Source organism: Ascaphus truei, chromosome 5 (genome assembly GCF_040206685.1).
Source record: "Ascaphus truei isolate aAscTru1 chromosome 5, aAscTru1.hap1, whole genome shotgun sequence".
In the NCBI taxonomy this organism is placed as follows: domain Eukaryota; kingdom Metazoa; phylum Chordata; class Amphibia; order Anura; family Ascaphidae; genus Ascaphus; species Ascaphus truei.
Window position 1 is genome coordinate 281,729,300 of NC_134487.1, and position 25,670 is coordinate 281,754,969.

At 47.2% G+C, this 25,670-nt stretch overlaps 1 protein-coding gene across 3 annotated transcripts in view; it reads left to right on the forward strand.

The window, feature by feature from the left end:
• Window positions 1-308: 308 nt before the first annotated feature.
• The window catches only part of LOC142494591 (poly(3-hydroxybutyrate) depolymerase-like), a 35,699-nt gene continuing 10,337 nt past the window's right edge, over window positions 309-25,670 (forward strand). Inside the window, exons 1-7 of one of the 3 annotated variants that reach the window (XM_075599041.1) lie at window positions 309-340; window positions 10,322-10,482; window positions 15,138-15,257; window positions 16,722-16,919; window positions 18,441-18,535; window positions 25,304-25,414; window positions 25,508-25,540. In XM_075599041.1, the coding sequence (XP_075455156.1) occupies window positions 10,437-10,482; window positions 15,138-15,257; window positions 16,722-16,919; window positions 18,441-18,535; window positions 25,304-25,414; window positions 25,508-25,540 (603 nt within the window). In that variant the 5' untranslated portion in view covers window positions 309-340; window positions 10,322-10,436. Of the gene's footprint in view, window positions 341-6,616; window positions 6,990-10,321; window positions 10,483-11,964; window positions 12,139-15,137; window positions 15,258-16,721; window positions 16,920-18,440; window positions 18,536-25,303; window positions 25,415-25,507; window positions 25,541-25,670 lie in introns of those variants that run through there. The other 2 variants (XM_075599040.1, XM_075599039.1) reach the window with 2 other exon arrangements.

Sequence of the window (25,670 nt, forward strand, 5' to 3'; positions counted from 1 at the left end):
AATTAGTGAGTGCCTTCCCCCACTTGAGGAAGGCAGGTCACACATTGGAGAGGCCGAACATTGGGCCTTCTCCAGTCCTCTTCCCTCCGGGGGAGAGTGAGTGTGGACCAGCAGTGCGCAAACTGGAGGGCGGAGTGCAAGAATATTTCGGGGGGGCGAAGGCTACGTGCGGAGAAGCCTGGGGGCGGGCAGAGCTGTGCACGGGCGGCCAAGCTCAAGCTCCGTGCTGAGGCTGCTTCTGTGTGATCTCTGCCTGCAGCGGGGGCGGGGCCTTCCCTGCACACAGAAAGCCCCTCCTCCTCCTGTCCCAGTTTTCAGCCGACATGGGGGACTGGAGAAAGTAAGTGAGAGAGAGAGAGAGAGTGTGTGTGTTTGTGTGTGTGTGTCAGTGTCAGTGTCGGTGTCAAGAGAGACATGGAGAGGTGGGAGACGTATTGGGGGGAGGGGGAGAGAAAGAGAGACATGGAGAGGTGGGAGACATTGGGGGATAGAGACATGGAGAGGTGGGAGACATATTGGGGGGAGTGAGAGACATGGAGAGGTGGGAGACATATTGGGGGGAGAGAGAGCGACATGGAGAGGTGGGAGACATATTGGGGGAGGGGGAGTGAAAGAGATACATGGAGAGTTGGGAGACATATTGGGGGAGGAGAGAGAGAGATATGGAGAGGTGGGAGACATATTGGGGGAGGGGGAGAGAAAGAGAGACATGGAGAGGTGGGAGACATATTGGGGGGAGGGGGAGAGAAAGAGACATGGAAAGGTGGGATACATATTGGGGGAGGGGGGAGAGAAACATGGAGAGGTGGGAGACATATTGGGGGAGGGGGAGAGAAAGAGACATGGAGAGGTGGGAGACATATTGGGGGAGAGAAAGAGACATGGACAGGTGGGAGACATATTGGGGGAGGGGGAGAGAAAAAGAGTCATGGAGAGGTGGGAGACATATTGGGGGAGGGGGAGAGAGAGACATGGAGAAGTGGGAGACATTGGGGGCAGGGGGAGAGAAAGAGACATGGAGAGGTGGGATACATATTAGGGGAGGGGGATAGAAAGAGAGACATGAGAGGTGGGAGACATTGGGGGAGGGGGAGAGAAAGAGAGACATGGAGAGGTGGGAGACATATTGGGGGAGAGTGAGATAGAGACAATTGAGAAGTGGGAGACATATTGGGGGAGGGGGAGAGAAAGAGACATGGAGAGGTGGGAGACATATTGCGGGAGGGGGAGAGAAAGAGAGACATGGAGAGGTGGGAGACATTGGGGGAGGGGGAGAGAAAGAGACATGGAGAGGTGGGAGACATATTGGGGGAGTGGGAGAGAAAGAGACATGGAGAGGTGGGAGACATATTGGGGAAGGGGGAGAGAAAGAGACATGGAGAGGTGGGAGACGTATTGGGGGGAGGGGGAGAGAAAGAGAGACATGGAGAGGTGGGAGACATTGGGGGATAGAGACATGGAGAGGTGGGAGACATATTGGGGGGAGTGAGAGACATGGAGAGGTGGGAGACATATTGGGGGGAGAGAGAGCGACATGGAGAGGTGGGAGACATATTGGGGGAGGGGGAGTGAAAGAGACATGGAGAGGTGGGAGACATATTGGGGGAGGGGAAGAGAAAGAGACATGGAGAGGTGGGAGACATATTGGGGGAGGGGGAGAGAAAGAGAGACATGGAGAGGTGGGAGACATATTGGGGGGAGGGGGAGAGAAAGAGACATGGAAAGGTGGGATACATATTGGGGGAGGGGGGAGAGAAACATGGAGAGGTGGGAGACATATTGGGGGAGGGGGAGAGAAAGAGACATAGAGAGGTGGGAGACATATTGGGGGAGAGAAAGAGACATGGACAGGTGGGAGACATATTGGGGGAGGGGGAGAGAAAAAGAGTCATGGAGAGGTGGGAGACATATTGGGGGAGGGTGAGATAGAGACATGGAGAGGTGGGAGACATATTGGGGGAGGGGGAGAGAAAGAGACATGGAGAGGTGGGAGACATATTGGGGGAGGGGGAGAGAAAGAGAGACATGGAGAGGTGGGAGACATTGGGGGAGGGGGAGAGAAAGAGACATGGAGAGGTGGGAGACATATTGGGGGAGTGGGAGAGAAAGAGACATGGAGAGGTGGGAGACATATTGGGGGAGGGGGAGAGAAAGAGACATGGAGAGGTGGGAGACATATTGGGGGAGGGGGAGAGAAAGAGAGACATGGAGAGGTGGGAGACATTGGGGGAGGGGGAGAGAAAGAGAGACATGGAGAGGTGGGAGACATATTGGGGGAGGGTGAGATAGAGACAATTAAGACGTGGGAGACATATTGGGGGAGGGGGAGAGAAAGATACATGGAGAGGTGGGAGACATATTGGGGGAGGGGGAGAGAAAGAGAGACATGGAGAGGTGGGAGACATTGGGGGAGGGGGAGAGAAAGAGACATGGAGAGGTGGGAGACATATTGGGGGAGTGGGAGAGAAAGAGACATGGAGAGGTGGGAGACATATTGGGGGAGGGGGAGAGAAAGAGACATGGAGAGGTGGGAGACATATTGGGGGAGGGGGAGAGAAAGAGAGACATGGAGAGGTGGGAGACATTGGGGGAGGGGGAGAGAAAGAGACATGGAGAGGTGGGAGACATATTGGGGGAGTGGGAGAGAAAGAGACATGGAGAGATGGGAGACATATTGGGGGAGTGGGAGAGAAAGAGACATGGAGAGATGGGAGACATATTGGGGGATTGGGAGAGAAAGAGACATGGAGAGATGGGAGACATATTGGGGGAGTGGGAGAGAAAGAGACATGGAGAGGTGGGAGACATTGGGGGAGGGGGAGAGAAAGAGACATGGAGAGGTGGGAGACATATTGGGGGAGGGGGAGAGAGACATGGAGATGTGGGAGACATATTGGGGGAGGGGGAGAGAAAGAGACATGGAGAGGTGGGAGACATATTGGGGGAGGGGGAGAGAAAGAGACATGGAGAGGTGGGAGACATTGGGGGAGGGGGAGAGAAAGAGACATGGAGAGGTGGGAGACATATTGGGGGAGGGGGAGAGAAAGAGACATGGAGAGGTGGGAGACATATTGGGGGAGGGGGAGAGAAAGAGAGACATGGAGAGGTGGGAGACATTGGGGGAGGGGGAGAGAAAGAGACATGGAGAGGTGGGAGACATATTGGGGGAGTGGGAGAGAAAGAGACATGGAGAGATGGGAGACATATTGGGGGAGTGGGAGAGAAAGAGACATGGAGAGATGGGAGACATATTGGGGGATTGGGAGAGAAAGAGACATGGAGAGATGGGAGACATATTGGGGGAGTGGGAGAGAAAGAGACATGGAGAGGTGGGAGACATTGGGGGAGGGGGAGAGAAAGAGACATGGAGAGGTGGGAGACATATTGGGGGAGGGGGAGAGAGACATGGAGATGTGGGAGACATATTGGGGGAGGGGGAGAGAAAGAGACATGGAGAGGTGGGAGACATATTGGGGGAGGGGGAGAGAAAGAGACATGGAGAGGTGGGAGACATTGGGGGAGGGGGAGAGAAAGAGACATGTAGAGGTGGGAGACATATTGGGGGAGTGGGAGAGAAAGAGACATGGAGAGGTGGGAGACATATTGGGGGAGTGGGAGAGAAAGAGACATGGAGAGGTGGGAGACATATTGGGGGGGAGGGGAGAGAGAGAGACATGGAGAGGTGGGAGACATATTGGGGGAGGGGGAGAGAGACATGGAAAGGTGGGAGACATATTGCGGGGAGGGCGAGAGAGAGAGACATGGAGAGGTGGGAGACATATTGGGGGAGGGGGAGAGAAAGACATGGAGAGGTGGGAGACATATTGGGGGGAGGGGGAGAGAAAGACATGGAGAGGTGGGAGACATTGGGGGAGGGGGAGAGAAAGAGACATGGAGAGGTGGGAGACATATTGGGGGAGGGGGAGAGAAAGAGAGACATGGAGAGGTGGGAGACATTGGGGGAGGGGGAGAGAAAGAGACATGGAGAGGTGGGAGACATATTGGGGGAGGGGGAGAGAAAGAGACATGGAGAGGTGGGAGACATTGGGGGGAGGGGGAGAGAAAGACATGGAGAGGTGGGAGACATATTGGGGGAGGGGGAGAGAAAGACATGGAGAGGTGGGAGACATATTGGGGGAGGGGGAGAGAAATAGAGACATGGAGAGGTGGGAGACATTGGGGGAGGGGGAGAGAAAGAGACATGGAGAGGTGGGAGACATATTGGGGGAGGGGGAGAGAAAGAGAGACATGGAGAGGTGGGAGACATTGGGGGAGGGGGAAAGAAAGAGACATGGAGAGGTGGGAGACATATTGGGGGAGGGGGAGAGAAAGAGACATGGAGAGGTGGGAGACATTGGGGGGAGGGGGAGAGAAAGACATGGAGAGGTGGGAGACATATTGGGGGAGTGGGAGAGAAAGAGACATGGGGAGGTGGGAGACATTGGGGGGAGGGGGAGAGAAAGACAAGGAGAGGTGGGAGACATATTGGGGGAGGGGGAGAGAAAGAGACATGGAGAGGTGGGAGACATATTGGGGGAGGGGGAGAGAAAGACATGGAGAGGTGGGAGACATATTGGGGGAGGAGGAGAGAAAGACATGGAGAGGTGGGAGACATATTGGGGGAGGGGGAGAGAAAGACATGGAGAGGTGGGAGACATATTGGGGGAGGGGGAGAGAAAGAGACATGGAGAGGTGGGAGACATATTGGGGGAGGGGGAGAGAAAGAGACATGGAGAGGTGGGAGACATATTGGGGGAGGGGGAGAGAAAGAGACATGGAGAGGTGGGAGACATATTGGGGGAGGGGGAGAGAAAGAGACATGGAGAGGTGGGAGACATATTGCGGGAGGGGGAGAGAAAGAGAGACATGGAGAGATGGGAGACATTGGGGAGAGGGAGAGAAAGACATGGAGAGGTGGGAGACATATTGGGGGAGGGGGAGAGAAAGATGGCTAAACGGAGGGATGAAGGTCAGACAGAGATGGCAGAATTGAGGGGCTTGGGAGGATGAGTTTTGGGGGGCTGAGGGTTATTCTTTGGGTCAGGGGGGTCACTTGAGAGTATTGATCAGCAGGGGAGATTCATCAGTACCCCCCTTGAGTTTGGTTATGGGGGTCCCTGGTCCCTGGGCAACATTTAAAACGGGAATAAATAAATAATAATACATGAAACTGGTAGGTAGGAGAGGATGACACTGGGGAAAGCAAATGGAAGAAGGGAAAAAGGGGAGAGGGAAGGGATTTAGCAAAGAGGTGGATGAATGCCCCCTCAAATGGATTGCCTTTGTGCACCAGAAAAAAAACATATTACCAGATGCCAGCAAACAATAAAATAAACAGTGATCCAATACTACTATACTGCCTGCGCCAACGCCTGCAGCCCAAGCGATTTGTGAACTTGGCTGCAGGAGTTTGTAGACACGTGTCGTGCACGTCACAAAGCTGATTCGCCCTCATTGGCTGAACCAGCTCACGTGCGCTGACGTTATGTGATTTTGATTACATCAGGCAGGGGGGGGGGGCGAGAAATTTCATGGATGAAAAGGGGGGCTCGGCATAAAAAGTTTGCTCACCCCTGGACTGTAGACCATACCTTTGCCTCTGCTAGGGAGGCAGGGAAGAGCTAGGATGGCTGCGGGTGCCCTGTAATGACGGCCTAGGGACCATTCTTCCTGGGTAACTGAGAGACTGCATTGGGCAGAACCCGGCCGTTGTTCCTGTACTGTACAGAAGAGTAATAAACCGTTCCTGTTTGCATATACCTCCTGCCTGGTGCGTGACCTTACTGGGGGGAGAGGTAATAGTTCTACCGTGGGAGATCACCTTCAGTTCCTGGAGCCTACGTCAGATGGAGGCGCTGCACTGCTAAAGAGATATGAAGGGTATGAACCCCAGAAGCCTAGTCCTATGTCCCCACTACCGCCGGCGGACGACTCGCCCTCCTGTTACCAGCAGGTATCATGCACCACACGACCAGTAATGGCCAAATCTCCCACCGGGTGGGGGAAACACCGTTACATAAGAATTCCTGAATATTATCCCATAATAAACCTAGTTGTTTCAAGTGTATCAATTGTGCTACTGTATATGCAGACATATGGTAACTCAACCCACGTTTAGGCATCTGCACTGCAGCTTCCCTATGTAGCCAGGGTCCCTCCGGTCCCCCTGTCTGCCGGTTTCTTTCCCCCTTGCGTGCCTGCTGCTGCGGTGGCAGCTGCGGCAGGACACCGCCATGTTTAATGTGTTCGCGCATGTGCGGAGGCTTGCGCGTAATCAGAGCAGTCGTGGCGGGCATGTTGTGGTTAGTGCGAGGTTTGCGCAATGCGCAGAGGTTGGCAAGGGTAGAGGTGGCCATTACATGTGTGCAAGAGCTCTTGGAAGTTGCGCATGCTCAGTTAAGAGTAGCGGCGGCCATTACAGATTCAGACATGCGCAGTAATGATCGCGCACGCGGTCCCCATAGGAAAGAGCTGTACCAAGGACTACAATTCCCAGCAGCCTCTGGGGACTGCACTTTCACCCTGGTCACAGGCAGCCAGAAGCCAATAAGGCTGACAGATTCTCATGCTGCAAAGTTGCAACAATGTTGTGTACAGACAGGGATTGTCAGTTAGGAGCTGGGACACAGAGAGGGGAGGGTGTGTTTGTGCAGGGAGGAAAGTAGCCTTCTGCACTAGGCCAGAAGTCTCCACTTAGGCCCCATCTAGACCACCCTCCCCTTCAGCTTGTGACTGCTTTAGGGAAGGCCCCTTAGGTAGGGACCTTGCCCTGTTAGTAGTCAGTTCAGTCAGTGACACAGCTGCAGTGCTGTGTGCTCTGACAAGAAGTGTCAGTGTTGCAGTGGATCATTCTCTGCAGAGCAGAGAAAGAGACAGTCTGAGCGGTGAGCTTGCTCAGAAGGAGACCCCCATCGCTGAGGCTTCGGCGCTGGACACAGACGGTCCTCTTCCACAGTTCTGCGGTACCAGTTGCTGGAAGCACCGGGCAGGTATTATCCAAGTCACCAAGTGCACTACCTATACACTTCATCTTAGTGGGCAGCGCTGTCCCACACGTGGGTGGGGTTGTGAGACTCTTGGGACTTGGGGTACAAGGACTTTAGGAATACTGTTTGGGGTTAAGGCCCTGTGAGGTGTGTGGATAGTTGTGCTTAGTAGTGTTACAGGGTGACACTGAAGTTACATACGGTTGATGTCATATTGTTGATGCATGTGTATTGTGTTATCCGCCCATATAGTAAACCTGTGTTATATGTACCTTTGTGTATGTGGTTCATATATGTGGGTCCTGTGTAGGGGACATTCTACACTCCTAGAATCCTGCACAGGTGGAGGCACTGTAATTAGAAGATCGTTCCAGAGGATTCACCCCAGGCTCTCACTAGCGGAGGCTCAGACCTCCTGTGAGCCTGACAGGTATACTGCACCACACCTGGTAACATATAGGTTCCCCCTCACATACACTCTATATGCGATTGGATGGGGGAATACCCGTTACACCTATATGCATCAAACACCACCTTGCTTGTTTAAGCCAGTTCATTGTATATATCATTCTTTGCCCATGCAGATTAGTGTATTTGGGCAAAACTGAGAGATCCCTGCATGAACATTTGGCTTGACATAGATCTGCCATTTGAGCAACCTTTTAAAAGATGGAGATGGAGAAGGGTAGAAACGAGATAGAGAAAATGAGACAAGGTGATGGTCAGAGAGAGGAAAGGGGGAAATGGAGAAATCAGAGAGAGAAAAGTTTTTAGTGAAAACCAGATTTAGATAGTGACCATCCTTGTGGGTGCTAGCAGCAGTCCAATGTTGAAGGCCAAAAGAAGAGGTTAGAGAGAGAAAGCGGGAAGACCAAGGGAGAGAGGGGTCATCAATGTGGCAGTTGAAGTCCCCAAGGAGAAGAACATGAGAGTCTAAAGAGAGAAAGAAACAGAGCCAGGATTTAAAGTGAGAAAGGCAGAATGGGAATGAGTAGAGGTAGGTGGGCGATAGATGACCGCCACGTGGACAGGGAGGGAAGAGAAGATCTGGACAGTGTGAGCCTCAAAGGAGGGAAAAGTAAGAGAGGAGGGAATTGGAAGGGTTCGGTAATGGCAAAGAGAGGAGAGGAGGAGCCACATGCCTCCAACCCTGCCACCAGGGCGTGGAGTGTAGGAGAAAGAAAGGCCACCATAAGAGAGGGCAGCTTCCAGAGCAGAGTCAGACTGAGTGAGCCAAGTCTCAGTTATGGCAAATAGGAGCAGAGAGTGAGAGAGAAAGAAGTTATGCACAGAGAGAGAATCTGAAAACAAGTGAGGTCATAGCAAATATAAATAGTAAAGGCGGCATCACAGCTATAGTAAACTGCTGAGACGTGCAGTCTGGGATAGATAATATCCTCCTTTCCAGCATAGATCAAATGCAGGAATCAGGACCAGTTGAGGTGTTGTCCACTTGTTCACTCCTTTTAAACTTCAGCACTAACATTCTACTTTAAACCTGGCTACTTCAAACCTGGCTGCAGACCGCAAGGCTGCTGTGTGCTTACTTATATACTTCTAAAATGTCACCTGACTGGCCCAACCAACTTCATTAGCACATGTGAGGGACATTAAAAGAGATGGCTTTTCTAGGCAGGGTGCTGTCCTGCCCATGTGTGAAAGCTGAATTTCAAGGGATGATGTGAAGACAGACAATTCAAATATTGTTGTACCTAGCTAGAACTTAAATAGACGCAGCAGGGGATGATTTGAAGACGGACAGACACTTTTATATGTAAATGTATACGTAAGGTACCTGTTTCGTGTAATAACATATCTTTTGGAGATGGCTTATACAAAATGAGCAAACTAGGTTTTCATGCCAGCCCATGATGTGGTTCCTTTTACCTCATTTCACATCTATCTGGATGGACAATAATTTGTAAAGTTTTTACTCCGACAGATACATCAATTTGGTTGATGTGTTCAATAACAACTTTAGCAGCCTTTCTCAGTTGTGCTACCTTGGCTTTGAGTTTTATCTCTAGCCAGCACATTGATCGATTGATTGAACTTTTATGTTTATGCCACATACCTTATACTATTATTTAGTAACCAGATGATCTGTTTAATAGCCTGAGTGCACATTTGCAGTTTCAGACCGCGGCTCCGCTCACGCCTGGGGGTTACCTAGCAACTGATAATTTATTCTCTGCATGAACACATGCTTTCACTAAAGGCGTCTTGCTGTTACTTAGAAACTAGATAGCTGCATCCAGCTCACAGTTCCACACTTGCTATATGGGCTGTGATTTTGGGGGTATTTATGGTATTTTTGCACTGCACTTGTATGTTTTGAAAAACGTTATTTATTTATTTAACCAAAATGTCAATTTTATTATTTCTTAAAAAAAATTTCATTAAACTTTTTTCCTACTTTTTAAATACTTTGTGTTTTTGTTTATTCTATATAAATATATATAGAACACATACAATCCCGACCAGAAGGCCAGGGTAGGTACAAGAGCACTGCAGAGCCCCACCCAGATGCACCCAACCTGTTTTGACCTTTTGGGTCTCATCAGTGCAAGGTTGGTTGCTGACTATACAACATAAAACTGATAACGGGTATAACCGGACATTAAAAACGTTATGATGGGTAAAAAAAAAAAGTGACAAAAACCTTCCACCATACAGTATATAGCAAATAAAAATACCACTTGTGGTACATTAGCATGTCTCAGGTCTGCAACCCTGTCCTTCCCCATTGTCGATTAGCAAACTGCTTCCACTGCAGTCAGGGATTCTGGGTAATTACATGCAAAGGTTGTCACTCTTTGCCAGATTTACTGAGTAAAGAGAAATTGTGACGAACAACAGCAGAGCAGAGAAACTAGGCAAGTAAGTTTCAAAGAGAGAAAAAGAGCTGGAGGAATAAATGCATTTTATTATTATACAGTACATGATATTTATTATATTTCATTAAAGGAGTCATTTTAAACTTTTAGTATATTGTACATTTTAAACTAGCATTATGCGAAAATGACACTAAAAGAAAAACAAATGAAACTGATGCTTGCATTTGCTGTAGATATGATAAATATGAACAGAGAAATCTACTTCCTTTAGAGCAGGGCTGTCAAACACGCGGCCTACAAGGTGTGACCATGTGGCCCGCGTCTGCTCAGCAGAGTTGCAGGCAGGCACCTCCCAAGACACCCTCGAGCAGGCCCCCTCTGATAGCATCCTCCAGAAGGCCCCCTTCTGTTGATCTGGTTTACCGGGCCCGGGACAGGAGTCCCCCTGTCGGTGGCACTGACCAAGGCTAATACTGTGCCCGCCTTGTCCTTCCCCAGGGAGTGTGCGCCAGGGAGCAGGACCACAGCACGTTGCCCGTGACCTCATGAGGGTCCTGGCTGAAGCCAATGCTCAGGTTGGACAGGACCTGAGTGGCCGGGGTGAATACCCTGAATGGAAGGCTGCAATGCTGTGATGAAACTCTGCAGAGTGCGAGAAGGTAAGTCCACCTACACTCCCAATCCCTCTGATCGCCACGCCATACCAGAGCAGAAAAAAGAAAGTTGAGAGAGAAAAGGGTGAGGGGGGGGGGAGAAAGAAGAAGGGGTGATGGTGGGAGAGAGAGGAAAGGGTGATGGGGGAGAGAGTGGAAGGGGTAATGGGGGGAAAGAGAGGAAGGGGTGATGGTGGGAAAGAGAGGAAGGGGTGATGGTGGGAAAGAGAGGAAAGAGTGATGGGGAAAGAGAAGGAGTGATGGGGGGAGAGAGAGGAAAAGGTGATAGGGTGGAGTGATGGGGGAGAGAGGGATACCAGTGACATATACATATTTTTAATAAGGAAAGGTCAAGAAAAAAGCGTACAAGTAGATTATAGTGACTGTTGATTTATTTAATTTTTTTCTGGTGCGTCCTGAGTCTGGCATTCGGATTTAAGAATTGCCCCCAAGCTATTCTGAGCTTGATGGGCCTGCTCTAGAGCATCATAGCCTTTGGGTAACATTGTCCTTGTGTTTCATGGAGTCCTGGACACAGCTGTAAGACACATAAAATGTGTAACTTATGAATCTACATAGAGACGGGCAAATATGGGTCATTTGATGAATGTATTCTGCGTATTTTCTATTAAATGTAGGATTTTTCCTACAAGCTTTGTTTCCCAAGCTTTATAAATGATTTGCCCTTCTGCTCTGTGTTTCATGCATTTTCCATTCATGCATGGAGTTCAGGGAGGATGTTTAGAAATTAACTACTGTCTTTCTAAAGTTTGGGTTTAATTGGCTTTCGAAGGACCCGGCTAGCTGCTTCACACATGGGACTTACCTCTTCCAAAGACGCAGCTAACTGCTGCACACATGGAACTTACCTCTTCCAAAGACGCAGTTAACTGCTGCACACATGGGACTTACCTCTTCTAAGGACGCAGCTAACTGCTGCACACATGGGACTTAGTTCTTCTAAGGACGTGGCTAGCTGCTGTAAACATGGGACTTACGTCTTCTAAGGACGCGGCTAGCTGCTGCCTACATAGGACTTGCCTTCTACAATCTTCATATTGACAAAACGCCTTCAAATCAGCTCCTGTTGAAATGCATTAGAACTGATCCTCTCCAAAGTGTTGTGGTGTCCAACTGAGTGTAGAAGTATTTGTCTACTAAATACAAGTTAGCCATGACTTTTGAAGGAAATCTCTTGTATCTGCAAGAGACGTTATAATTTAACTAAGAGAATAATCAGTTTCCCCTGTTTCTTCAGGGCTTGGGGGAATTTCAAGAGATCCTCGCAGAAATTATTTTCGTGGTGGTGGAAGTTTCCGTGTCGTTTTGTTTACTTTACTAAATCTAATTCAAATATTTAGCATTCACCTATATTTATGCAATCTGAATGCTATCGTCAGATAGCAGCAGCTGCTACAGCTGTTCAACATTTTGTTTTCACATGGTTTGCAGTCACCTGTTTATCACTCCTCCAAGGCCAGGAGTGGGCTTTACAAGTACAGAAGACCCCTAGTCCCAGTGCGAGTCCGTGCGACCTCCTCACAGCACTGTGTCTCATTCCTACGAACGTTTCTCTCCTTGCGTTCTATTCCTTTTCAAATATGAAGGACTATTTTCTTATTTTGGCTTTGGTTGGGTTCTGCACCGGACAGTCACGACTAGGTAAGAGATTACGAATATCCTGAAAGGGCCGTGAACACATTATGGCATCCACATTTTATCAGAAATATCTCAAGGTTCCAGGAAGTTTTGATTTTAACACTGCAAGAGATGTGTGCAGAGGTATGCAATGGAGACCGTTTTAAAGGTGAAATGAATATACCTGTAAGGCTTTATTGAATGTTCCTTTAAAGAATACAGCAAACAAAGAAAAAAAATTACAAGCCCCTATCTCTTTGTAAGGGCTAACTTACTCCCCCAGAACCTATCTGCAAGACTGGAGGGATATTCCCATTATCAGCCTATCACCCCAAAGTCTCAGGTGGGGGGGATACCTTAAGCAGGTGGCCCTCCATGTCAGTCTCTGGCAGGTTCCTGGGTCCTCTGTGCCCAGGTAATATAGGTATCTGGGTGTCTTGATCTCAGAACAGCCTTTGTGCTCAAGACAGTGTCTATGTGCAGGCTTCTCTGCTTTCCTGTGTCAGCCCTATTGTGAACTCAGGAATCCCTTTCCTGTTTCTCACATCAGGCTTTTCTAAAAGTCATAATCAGCCAGGTGGAATCTGGTTGAATGCCTGTGTGCACTTAACCAGCACACTGCTGGATTTAGAGGCAGTTTCCCTCAAACGGTGATAAGTCCCTGTTACAAACACGCATTTATATGAAGTCTCCAATTGGTGCATCAACATAAAAAAAATAACACGGCAGACATAATCCCTTATAGCTGGCACATTTCATGTCCCTGCCCTGCCCATAACCTGCCGGTTTATCATAATCGGTTTAATGGATTAAGTCTTGGTTAATTGCAGCTTCTTCTTCTTCTGACACACAAAAATGTTAAATAACTTTATAACGTTTGTTTTCATTTATTGAGGGCTCACTGAAGAGGGAGTGTCATTATCTAGTTTCTTTCAGGGCCATGTTAATGTAACAATGTTCCTCTACAATTATATTCCCATCACAGAACCAGCTAGGAAAGGGGTAGGATAATGGCAGAGGTCAGGATCTAGCAGGGTTTAAGATCAGCAAAGGGCAGAAGATCACTGAAGTGAAATAACTCCCAAGGCCCAATTTACAGTGTACCTTTTCAGACTGATGCAACAGATTCAGATTTGGCTAGTATTGCATGTTAAATACTTTAAAATACTTCAAGTACTGGAGTCACTTCACTTTATCTCAGATGTCTCAAACTCAGTACTCAAGGGCTACCAACAGGCCAGCTTTTATGGATATCCCTGCTTCAGCACGCGTGGCTCAATAAGTGGCTCAGTTGAAGACTGAGCGACTGATTGAGCCACCTGTGCTGAAGCTGGGATATCGATAAAACCTGGTCTGTTGGTGGACCTTCAGGCCTGAGTTTGAGACCCCTGCTTTATCTTAAGTTTAGGGCTTTATTCTATGTACACCAGGAGCGGCCAACTCCAGTCCTCAAGGGCTACCAACAGCTCAGGTTTCAGGATATACCTGCTTCAGCACAGATGAAATGTTTACCATGTGGAAAAAAACTAAGGGTGAGGGGTATAAACACCATATAATAAGTCGAATGATGCACAGATATTGAGAGGGGCCTTTTCACCCCAAGGGCTATAAGATGAACACGCTAAAGTTAATGGGGGAGGGGAGGGAGAGAAACTCCTGAAAATAGCAGAAGTAGATATATATATATATATATATATATATATATATATATACATACACACACACACACACACACACACAACTTTCCATGTAACCATGGTAATTTCAAACCAGGTATTCCACACAGCACACCCTATTTTAAATGCAGTACATTAACATGCTCTATTGTGCAATGTATTGAAATTGATTCAAGTAATAAAAAAAGTTCAATGAGGCCATTGTATGATTGTCTGTGTGTGTGCATGTGTGTGACAATAATACAATGGCCGCATTGAACTATTTTTATTACTTGAATCAATTTCAATACATTGCACAATGGATCATGGTAACGTACTGCGTATAAAATAGGGTGCGCTGTGTGGCATACCTGGTTTGAAATGGCCCTGGTTAACATGGCAAGATTAGAGAGCTATCTATTGCTTCTCACTGTTTAATGACTGAGGTCAATCAGAGAGCTGAGGAACCAGGGCTACTGCATTATTGAATGTGGTATTCCCATGTAGACAGGAAGCAGCAGCAGCAGCATGAGATGAAGGTGTGTGTTTGTGTGTGTGTGTGTGTGTGTGTGTGTGTGTGTGTGTATCAGCCCAGGTACATTGGGTGCACAAACGGTGCTTATTGTGGGAATGGAATGAACCATACAACCAATTGCCTGGATGATCATCCCTACTTTATTTAATAGTAACTACTCCTGATGTGTGATAAAAGATGAATAAAATCAAATAACAGACTTCATGGTATGAATTGGACATTATCTGCTTTCTCCTGAAACCAAAAAAGTACTTCCCCCTATATATGAGAAATTACGTTTTTCAAAGAAAAAACATATTATGTCAAGGTAAAGAGGAGTAAAGATTGGAAGAAAAAACTGGGATCCTTGCTGATAAATACAAATGAAAGGTTAATACAAATTAAAAGAGACCATTGTGCTTCTCACTGCATTTTATTAATTAGAATTTCTGCCCAACAGTTTGTTTTGGTCAACACTCACTTCTAGGTATTATTATATTTAATGTGGGATAATACCATAACATATGCATATTATCAAATGTAAGGAGATAAGGAAGACCCTGCCCCAACATAGAATGGAAGAGTTTAGAGGCACAACATTTAGTGGTGGGGAAAAAGGATGGTGCTGATGAGGTTTTTACGAGTGACCTTGGCCATTGGACGGACATCTTTTCCATTAGTATTAGATGTGTAATGGCATGGTGATGGCTAGAGAAGGCAAGTCATGATTTAGATAAATAACTAAATATTTCCCATGTGTAGCCAGACTTGTTTAAGAGCGGTTTAGCTGCATTTAGTTAGGACGAGGAAGACACTGTAAAAATAGACTTAACTTGAATACTACTTCTCTCCAGGCTCCTACAACATTGACCCTGCTGTGTCAGTGTCCGGCTTATCCTCAGGAGCTTACATGGCCAACCAATTCCACATTGCCCATTCCCGGAGGATCGTGGGAGCTGCCATGTTTGCTGGAGGTATCAGAAATACATGTTACTTTTGTCGTCATCTTCACATTTTCTTTTCATATACTACTGTATAACATATGGGAAGACAATAATTAGGATTAGCTGGTTATAAAATGATAGTAAATAAAAATATCACTTGTGAGCACATTCGCATGTCTCAGACAGGCCTGCTTTTCACCATGATCTCTTAGCATACATTGCTTCCACTGCAGCCCGGGATTCTGGGAAATGATAAGCAAATGAGCAGTAAAATGATGAGTTTGAATAAAGTTGCTAACAACAGTTTTCCTAATCGCTAAAATCAGTCGAAAGAATTGTTCCTGCTTTAGCTAGAGGAGCAAGGACAACCTGTAACATATTCAGACTAAAATCTTCAATAACAAAGCAATTGACAGGAAATCACCACGGCCCCTCTCCATTATTACAGAATCACGATCAGTCTGTAATTACATACAGTAGTTACATAGTAGATGAGGTTGAAAAAAGACATATGTCCATCGAGTTAAAGCTATGCTAAATTTAGATGACAGATACAGTACTTATACTATATTTCTATTTACAGTATTTTAATCCAGTGGAAGGCAAACAAATAACCCTAGTGAAATAGTGAAATATCCTCCAATGCTGTCTCATAAAAGGAAAAATAAATCCCTTCCTAACTCCAATATTGGCAATCTGAATTCTCCCTGAATCAACATCCTTCCCATGTTTCCTTATTTGGTATATCCCTGTATACTGTACCTTTCCTTTCTAATGATGTCCTCATCTTGGTGTCTGATGCCAACTGCAATCTCACATTCCTGTTAGTACATATTTTCTTTGTGACTTTTATTACAAGTCTTATATTTGTGTCCAAATCAAATATAATCAGCCCCAGGCTGCATAGTACAAACCACTGATCCATAAGAACTATCATTCACAGCACAGGAAGCTGTATCGGGTTCTAAACTGAGCTTCTGCTCCATTATAGGAATGAAAGAAATGGCTGGTGACTTATTTTAGTATCCTCAAGAGAGTCAGAGAAAATGCCGGCGCCACTCATACAATTACAACATTATCCTTGATTAACCTATGAGAATCTTGGCTCTTGTGTCTGATTCTATAAAGTCCAAACCGTTCAATCTCATCGAGATCAGTCCAACATTACCATTCAAGTCAGTGGATTTTTTACTTTATTGAATCAGCCCCTTCTTGCCAGTACAAAACTTGAGAAAAACTTTCTCCCCACAGATTAATTCTGACCTTTTGCACAGATCAACATTTGGGATCAACTCCAACCTCTTCTTAATAAGTCATGCTCATTAATTAGTAATCAAATAAAAATATGATTATGTTATTCCCCCTCCCAATAAGACAGCACTAATACATCTGTAATAGAATAACTGGGGTTGTTTGTTATAATTGAGACATCCATTGAGGTTATGCAGAAACCCTCATCTAAAATATCTCCTTTCCTATTGTATTTTTTTGCAGGTCCATATTACTGTGCAGTGGGGAATATGATGACCGCTTTAAACGCTTGTAGCAAATTCCCTACAAGTATTAATGTCAACAGCCTAAAGACATATACTCAGACTTACGCCAACTCTGGGCTCATTGATCCTGTATCAAATTTGGCAAATGATAAAGTGTTCATATTTGCGGGGTCTCGCGATACCGTTGTAGTTCCAGGTGAGTCATAGACATGTATATACTTTAGGGTACAATGGGTGTGGAGCAGGGAGTATAAACTGTGCAGGATGGAGAGCGATGTCCCCAAGGCTGTGCTTACATGTTACATACATACAAGACCCTTTACTCCCAAAGTATCCCCTTAAACATTACACACAGGCACCACCTTAGAGTCCACCACTGCCTCAGAGGCCACCCAGAAGCAGGATAGTGTGGACCACTGTGAGCTCTGGCTGGGTGAGGAAGCACATCTCCTATGCTGCACTTGCAGGGCAGAACTGCACCACGGAGGCACATACTGCCCTACAGCAGTGGAGGTGGAGGTGGGGGTTCTAAAACGAATAGGATGTGAGGAAAATGGGATTCCAGAAAAGGAGGCAACTCCTCCTGCGGGATTCCTAAGAGGTATATATTTCGGAGAGTGTAGTGAGGGGAAGAGAGAGTTATGGTGTCTACCTGGAGCTACAGCTCAGACGGATAGGAGGCGCATTGTGGGAATTGTTAAGGCAGCAAGACAAGGGGGAGAAGTTGATGTCAATATTCACCTAAGTACTAATGGCCTGGCTAGGAATGAGATTATGATAGTGCAGGAGAAGTTGGGGACATCTCTTGGGCAGGTAGCATCCTCAGTGACTTTTTCAGAGTTATTGAAAGTATATAGGGTGGGAGGGGGGAGGGGACAGCAGGACTCTTCACACCAGAAACTTTAATGTGTGGTTGAGGAAGCGGTGTGAATATGGGGGATTTGAATTTACTGGACATAGCTGTTTTACCTGGAGGGATATGGGTCTATATAAGGCCTATATAAGGCCCAGTTTATAGTGCGACTGCGATGCCGCACAGCGCCTTAGCAAGTATATGCAGGTCGTTGCAGTTGCACGACCGCAACGGTGCTGCAGAGTGGCATCGCCAGAAGAATTTTATTTCTGGCACGGCGGCCGTGTGACGTCAGCGGCACGTGAGCAGTTCAGCCAATGAGGCTGTTTGGAGAGAGAGGGGGGGGGGGGGGTGCTCCACACCGGAGGCGGAGGGTATCCGATTGCCACTTCTGCCACCCATGGAGCCACGACCAGCTTCCTTGCATCACTGCCACCCTCCCGCTCTGACGGCGGAGAGAAGGCGAAAACAAGCAAACTCTTGCTTTTATCATTTTCTGCTTCAGCGTGCAGCGAAGTCACGCCACGAGAAATATCGCCCAGTTTAATCAAATATTTGCACTAAGTTATTACAATCTAACACGAAAAGCGACTCCGCTGTTTCATTTTATTTGTCTCTATTGTCAAAATGTATGAACCACGCAGAAGAGCAGATCAGACTCTGGACACGGCGGCACAGACTTCAAATTACATTACACCAAAAATCCTAAAATTCCAGATAATGAGGTCTACATACAGCACGCGAAACAGTTTGTCTAGCTTTGTTATTTTATCACGCAGAAAGCTGACCAGCCATCTTTCATATCACCATATAAAGATGACATATATAAATAATTTCTTAACTCACTTTTGTGCCCTGACCTAGGGGTGGGGAAAAAACTGGAGGAGTATTATACATCCTATGTGACTAGCCCTGGAGGGATCAAAACAGTGTATGATGTTCCAGCTCAGCATGGCATGGTGAGTAATTCAAATGGTTGACATGTGGAGACTGATTGTTGACTGAAACTGTGGGGATATGTTTAATAAACTAAGGCTGTCTCACATTTTAATCTGGTCTGTAACTGTTACATAAGCCTATAATATACATCTTCTCTAACTGTGCATGCAATGTATTGTATATAATGTATACCCTGTTCACTTATGTAACTGTATTTATAACCATGTATTATTTGTCATATTGACTATGCCCAGGACATGCTTGAAAACGAGAGGTAACTCTCAATGTATTACTTCCTGATAAAACATTTTATAAATAAAATAAATAAATAATAGTCTCCCAGCGGAGTATCAGCATCAATACAGATTCCGGCAGCACCAAATGGGTTTACTTGCCATGATTAATTGTGTTTGATAAATCTGGTACCGTCTTGTATCCCAGTTAAAAAAAATAAAGACACTGGGTCCACCATAACTCTTCTAGTTACATAGGTAAAATTATGTGTAACATCCCTTCCCTCCTCCTCAGGGAGATATGTGTGTTAGGGGTGCTATGGTGCTATCTGTTAAGCTACAGGCGGGGCTGAGCCTCCATGCTTGGGGAGCCTGGGGGCTGTTGCAGCGCCTCCACCCATGAGGACCCCTGCGTTGGCTGGATAGCCCCTCACGGGAACCGGTATAGCTATTAGTATACCTCCAATAACCACAATCACAAAAAGTATGTACAGCCGATTTACTATGGTCCCATAGTCTCCTGATAACAAAATATACACAATTTGGTTATGACAATACAGTAACAGTATTCCCCAAAGTACTGAGGGTACCCATGGCACCTGGAACCCGATGCCCACAGAACAGTCCCACCCAAATATATGTGAGGGCAGTGCTACCCTCCCATGAAGTGTTGGTGCACGTGGTGGTACCTTCCTGGCTACTCAAGTACATCAGGGGATTTGTAGACGGGCTCCAAGTGTGGTCCCACAATGTGGGGGCCTCCAACACAATCCCCTTCTTGCCTTATGTCTGGTATTACCGCGGGCTCGATTCCACCAGGTCTGGGGAATCCTCTGCTGCGGTTCCGTCTGCTCCACTGAATCAACCGTAACTAAGGTGGTAAGTCCCTTACTATTGGCCAGCCCTACAATACATCCACTACCGTGTAGGGGAAACTATCTCGGGACTACGGGGAATGGGTCTGGCCTAGTCCAGGGGGGCTTTACTAGCTCCCCGGACACTACCTCTCCCTTCGCCGGCTCCGTCAGGACTGACCACGCCGTCTCCAGTCCGCGGAGGAAATCTGAACGACAGGACCTCCTCTTCCTGCAGCGCCAACTTCAAGATGGCTGCTGCCTTACACACAGTCCGTGTGTATGTGGCTGCACCAACCACAACATGCCGACACAGCTCACTAAACACTCCCACGCGACGGGACCACTGTCAGGGAGGAGGCAAGGGAGCGTACCCAGCCACACTCTCCCCCTGGAAAAAACCTCATCGTCCCGCATGAGAAAACATATTCACACAGTGCTCATAACACAACACATATAATGGAAAATATACAGTTGCATGAACAGTAAAATGTTTCCGATGCCAAACTTTATCCGTCCTTCAGAGTCCTTTATTCGGTACACCGGAATCCCAGGTAGCTGTGAATCCACCTCAAATGGGCTCTCTCTCCATCTGTCAGAAACTTTGTTTCCCTGCCACTCGCAGATTTCTCAGAAGGACCTTGTCTCCAGGCCGAAGCTCCCGATAACTTACCTTACAGTCATATCTTCATTTGTTATTATGGTTCAGCTTAGCAGTGGTCCCTTCTGCTTGCAGATATGCTCTTTGCAGGTTGATTTTCAGTCATTTAACATATTGGTAGTGTGCCACATTGGGTACTCCATCAGTGGTGATACCCAGATGGATGTCCACCGGTAGCCTGGCTTCTCTGCCGAACATCATAAAATATGGTGAGAATCCTGTGGACTCATGGCATGTGCAATTATAGGCATGCACCAGGTGCTCCACGTGCTTGCTCCAGTTTACCTTCTCAGAGTCTTTGTAACGCTTGCGCTGCCCTCAAGCAAGACAGGACCCCGGTACTGAGGTGGGGAAATATAGAACCACGCACCCACAGCAGCGGAAGCGTCCCTGGCAGGTGGATTGTCAACGTAGCCGGGTATGGGTTGGAGACAGCGGGTTAGTCCTGATACTTGCCAAGGTCTTGGGAAGAAGAGGTCAGAATTGTCAATGTCCGTTAAGCGCCGCGCGCGAGAGAAACGCGGTGCGTCGAGGAGGCAGAGCTAAGTTCCGTGGCAACCTAGAAGAGCTGCGCATGCGTGGGCACTCTGTAACAGAGCGGGGGTGCGCGCACGCGCTGGTGCCAGAGTGGAGGTCTGTGCGGTGACAGGTAAGGAGGGAACACGTCGCAAATCGTGTTCTCCGATTCCGTACAGTCTTTCAGGGTGCCCAACATGTCCAGCAAGGTCCGATTGAACCCTTCAGGCAAGGCATCACCCTCCGGGTGGTAGGGTGTTGTGGGGGATTTCTCCACATTAAGCAACTTCAGTAGCTTCTTTATGAGCCTACTCTCAAAATCACGGCCCTGGCCAAATGCATACGGTTCAGTAGTCAGCAATGGATTCAACATTTCTCCCACAATACCTTAGCCGCCGTGAGGGCCTTTTGGTCTTTAGTGGGAAAAGCTTTGGCATAGTGATTATAGTGGCAAGTGATTACTAGCACGTTCCCGATCCCCCTGGAGTCTTGTTCTATGCACAGGAAGTCCATACATACTAAATCCATAGGACCAAAACATTTCAGATGGCCCATTGGAGCTGCACGTGTAGGCAGTGTTTTCCTCCGGATGCACCTCAAGCATCTTCGGCAGTGATGCTCCACATCCTCCCTCATTTTTGGCCAGTAGAATCTATCCCTCAGGAGTCCAAATGTTTTATCTGCGCCCAAGTGTCCATGGCCATCATATAGTGACCTCAACGCCATATACTGCAGCTTTCTCAGGAGCACTAGTTGCCTCCTATACGGATGATTATGATAAGGAACCACTCGGTATAGCAACCCATTGTCCAATTGGAATTTTTCCCATTCCTTCATTAGGGGACCCACGGTATGTCCAGGGACACATTTAATTAAGTTAGGGTTCTTCTGTACTGCCCGCCTCAGGGGACCGCACTCGGAATCAGCCATCTGTACTTCAATAATATCCTTCCATCTTATATTAGGTCCTTCCGTCCTTGATAGTGCTTCTGGTTAGCAATACACCGCTGGGAGCGCACACCCCAGCGAATCCACCACTCGTAACTCGGAGAAGGCCACTTTTCCATACAAAAAGGCTGCAGTAGAACACATGGCATGGATCCTAGGACCCGGTATTTCCTCCAATTCTCCGTCTTCAGATCTGGGCTCCAACCCCGGCCTTCAGGACAGAGTGTCGACCCCAATATTCTTAGGCCCCGGTTTATACTTCAGGGTGAAGCTGTAATTGGACAGGGCAGTCAACCACCTGTGACCAGTGGCATCCAATTTAGCGGATGTCAAAATGTACGTCAGGGGGTTATTGTACGTCCTTACTTCGAAGGGTACCCCGTAAAGGTAGTCATGCACATGCAGCTTATCCACAATGGCCCACTTCAACGCCAGAAATTCTAACTTGTGAACTAGCTAGCTCTTTTCACTCAGGTTTAAGCTGCGACTCACATAGGTGACAGGCCGCAGCCCAATATGATATTTTTTTCCATTCGGCTGGTAGGGGGTAGTCTCCGAAGTCAAACTGTAGCGCAAGGTCACTGTCCGGTACTGCTACAGCATTCATGCTGTTTCCAGTCTGCGGAGGAAATCCTTTTCCTGCAGTACCAATCTCAAGATGGCCGCTGCCTTACTCACAGTCCTTATGTATGGGGCTGCACCAACCGCAACATGGCCGACACAGCTCACAAAACCCTCCCACGTGACAGGACTACTGTCAGGGATGAGGCAAGGGAAGGTACTCTGCTACACATGCATCCCCTAACACCAAAGTACCGATAACAATGTCATACTGTATGTTTATTTGATTTATTCTTAGAAATCGAATACTGTGCATTTATTTACTAGACTTTAAAACCATTATCTAATTAGCAGAAATAGCAACCACTGGATATAAAATCTTAACCCAAGAAATGCTGCAACATAAAACAGAAAGGAAGAAATAAACGTGGAAGTGTATGAAATGTTGCAAAAATCTGTGTCTGTGTGTCTGTCTCTGTGTCTGTGAGTCTCTGCGTCTCTCTGTGTCTGTCTGTGTCCCTGTCTGTCTCTGTCTCTCTGTGTCTGTATGTCTCTGTCTCGCTGTGTCCGTTTGTCTCTCTGTGTCTCTGTGTCTGTGTGTCTCTCTGTGTCTGTGTGTCTGTGTGTCTCTGTGTCTGTCTCTGTGTCTGTCTGTGTCCCTGTCTTTCTCTGTCTCTCTGTCTCTGTCTCTCTGTGTCTGTGTGTCCCCATGTGTGTCTCTGTCTCGCTGTGTCCGTTTGTCTCTCTGTGTCTCTGTGACTGTGTGTCTCCATGTGTGTCTCTGTCTCGCTGTGTCCCTGTCTTTCTCTGTCTCTGTGTCTGTGAGTCTGTGTCTCTCTGTGTCTGTCTCTGTGTCTCTGTCCCTCTGTGTCTGTCTGTGTCCCTGTCTCTGTGTTTCTCTGTCTCTCTGTCTCTGTGTGTCTCCATGTGTGTCTCCATGTGTGTCTCTGTCTCTCTGTGTCTGTTTGTCTCTCTGTGTCTCTGTGTCTCTCTGTGTCTGTGTGTCTCTGTCTCTCTGTGTCTGTGTGTCTCTGTGTCTGTCTGTGTCCCTGTCTTTCTCTGTCTCTCTGTCTCTCTGTGTCTGTGTGTCTCCATGTGTGTCTCTGTCTCTCTGTGTCTGTTTGTCTCTCTGTGTCTCTGTGTCTGTGTGTCTCTCTGTGTCTGTGTGTCTCTGTCTGTCTGTGTCTGTGTGTCTCTGTGTCTGTCTCTGTGTCTGTCTGTGTCCCTGTCTTTCTCTGTCTCTCTGTCTCTCTGTCTCTCTGTGTCTGTGTGTCTCCATGTGTGTCTCTGTCTCTCTGTGTCTGTTTGTCTCTCTGTGTCTCTGTGTCTGTGTGTCTCTCTGTGTCTCTGTCTCTCTGTGTCTGTGTGTCTTTGTCTCTCTGTGTCTCTCGTCTAGCCAGCCTACTTGCCACTTGAAAAGATGTGTGGCCACTAGATTTTCAGAGAGGGCAAGATGTTAGGCAACAATCCACTTTTATTAACACACTGAACACTTAACAACTTACAATCAAGTGCTGCTGCATGAGCGATAAGGATCCCACACCCGTCCGTCACTGCCACTACACAGACCTCCTCACTATGCACCGCGAGTCACCGCAGGATCCAGGAACCGGAAGTCAACCCAGTAAAGGACTGTATTTTTTGGATGACTATTGTCCCGGCTGATCACCGGAGAGTGGAGGAGCTGCGGGAGGAAGGAGCCCTGACAGACACTTGGAAGTGAACAGACGAGCGCAGCCTCATCATTTGTGGAACTGTGGCCTCTAGATTTCAATGTTATTTGCATCAGACCATTGTTAGTGATTTACAACATTCCAGTAATAAACATTGTTTTTGTGTTCTTTCTGTAGCCGAAAAGAAGAGGGGGGGGGGGGGGGATCCTCCGGCGCGGTGTTTCACTCAGATTTCCAGGACACATGCAATATAAAACAAACAGAGGGACCGCAATCAGGAAAGGTTAAATCACAGTAGTATGCTGGGAATGAGATATATAGGAGGCACACTTACATTGAAACACCAGAATCCACCTTAGGTGTAGTGTGTGCTTCTTAGTGTGACTTCAGGAAAAGGGAGAAAACAGGAAAAACATAGTATAATACTGTTTATTGAACAAAATTGATTAAAAAAGAGATTGCCAACTCACAAGCGGCCATTAAAAAATGGCATAGAAAGGAGAAGTTTTCAGTCTCTGCCGGACTTCCTCCCAGGTGGTTAGGTGTCCGCGTTGAGTCTGTCCCAATAGGTAGGATGGTAGTGCAGCGATGTGGGTGAAAATCGGGTGGTTTGCCCAGACTTGTGCACAGCCTGATCTCTCTCCCGTTCGTCAACCTCCTTGCTGCTGCTTCCACCTTCCGGCATGCGCATGCGCGGAAGGTGGAAGCAGCAGCAAGGAGGTTGACGAACGGGAGAGAGATCAGGCTGTGCACAAGTCTGGGCAAACCACCCGATTTTCACCCACATCGCTGCACTACCATCTTACCTATTGGGACAGACTCAACGCGGACACCTAACCACCTGGGAGGAAGCCCGGCAGAGACTGAAAACTTCTCCTTTCTATGCCATTTTTTAATGGCCGCTTGTGAGTTGGCAATCTCTTTTTTAATCAATTTTGTTCAATAAACAGTATTATACTATGTTTTTCCTGTTTTCTCCCTTTTCCTGAAGTCACACTAAGAAGCACACACTAAACCTAAGGTGGATTCTGGTGTTTCAATGTAAGTGTGCCTCCTATATATCTAATTCTCAGCATACTACTGTGATTTAACCTTTCCTGATTGCGGTCCCTCTGTTTGTTTTATATTGCATGTGTCCTGGAAATCTGAGTGAAACACCGCGCCGGAGGATCCCCCCCCCCCTCTTCTTTTCTGTGACAAATACAGAGGTTGGTGAATCACCTCTGAAAGAAACTCTGGCAGCAGGACTACACTCTATGAGGGACTGAAACTTTGAATCCATTTTAACACGGTTGGCGCAGTTATTTTATTTTTCTTTGTATTCTTTCTTCTTTTCTTGTAGCCGACTGATAACTATGGAGGTGCCTGTGGATCAACCAATACCAATTATATTAACAACTGCAATTACAATGGGGCCTACGAGGCTCTGAACCATATCTACGGAGGGCTCCAGGTAAACGGCACCTTGGTTGATTTAGTCTTGGTTACTTTGTTGAAATGAATAAAACACTTTCATACAAATACCCTTCTGTTCTTCTCCTTTCAGAAGCCGGACAGCTCTGCAGCACTAACTGGACAGGTATTCTGGACAGAAAAATATTTTGCACTATTGATGGGCATTAATAGAATTAGTTCTGCACGATAAGTATAGTATAATGCAAACATTTGTGATAGTCCCAATATGACCTAGACAAGGTCTCTCCACACTA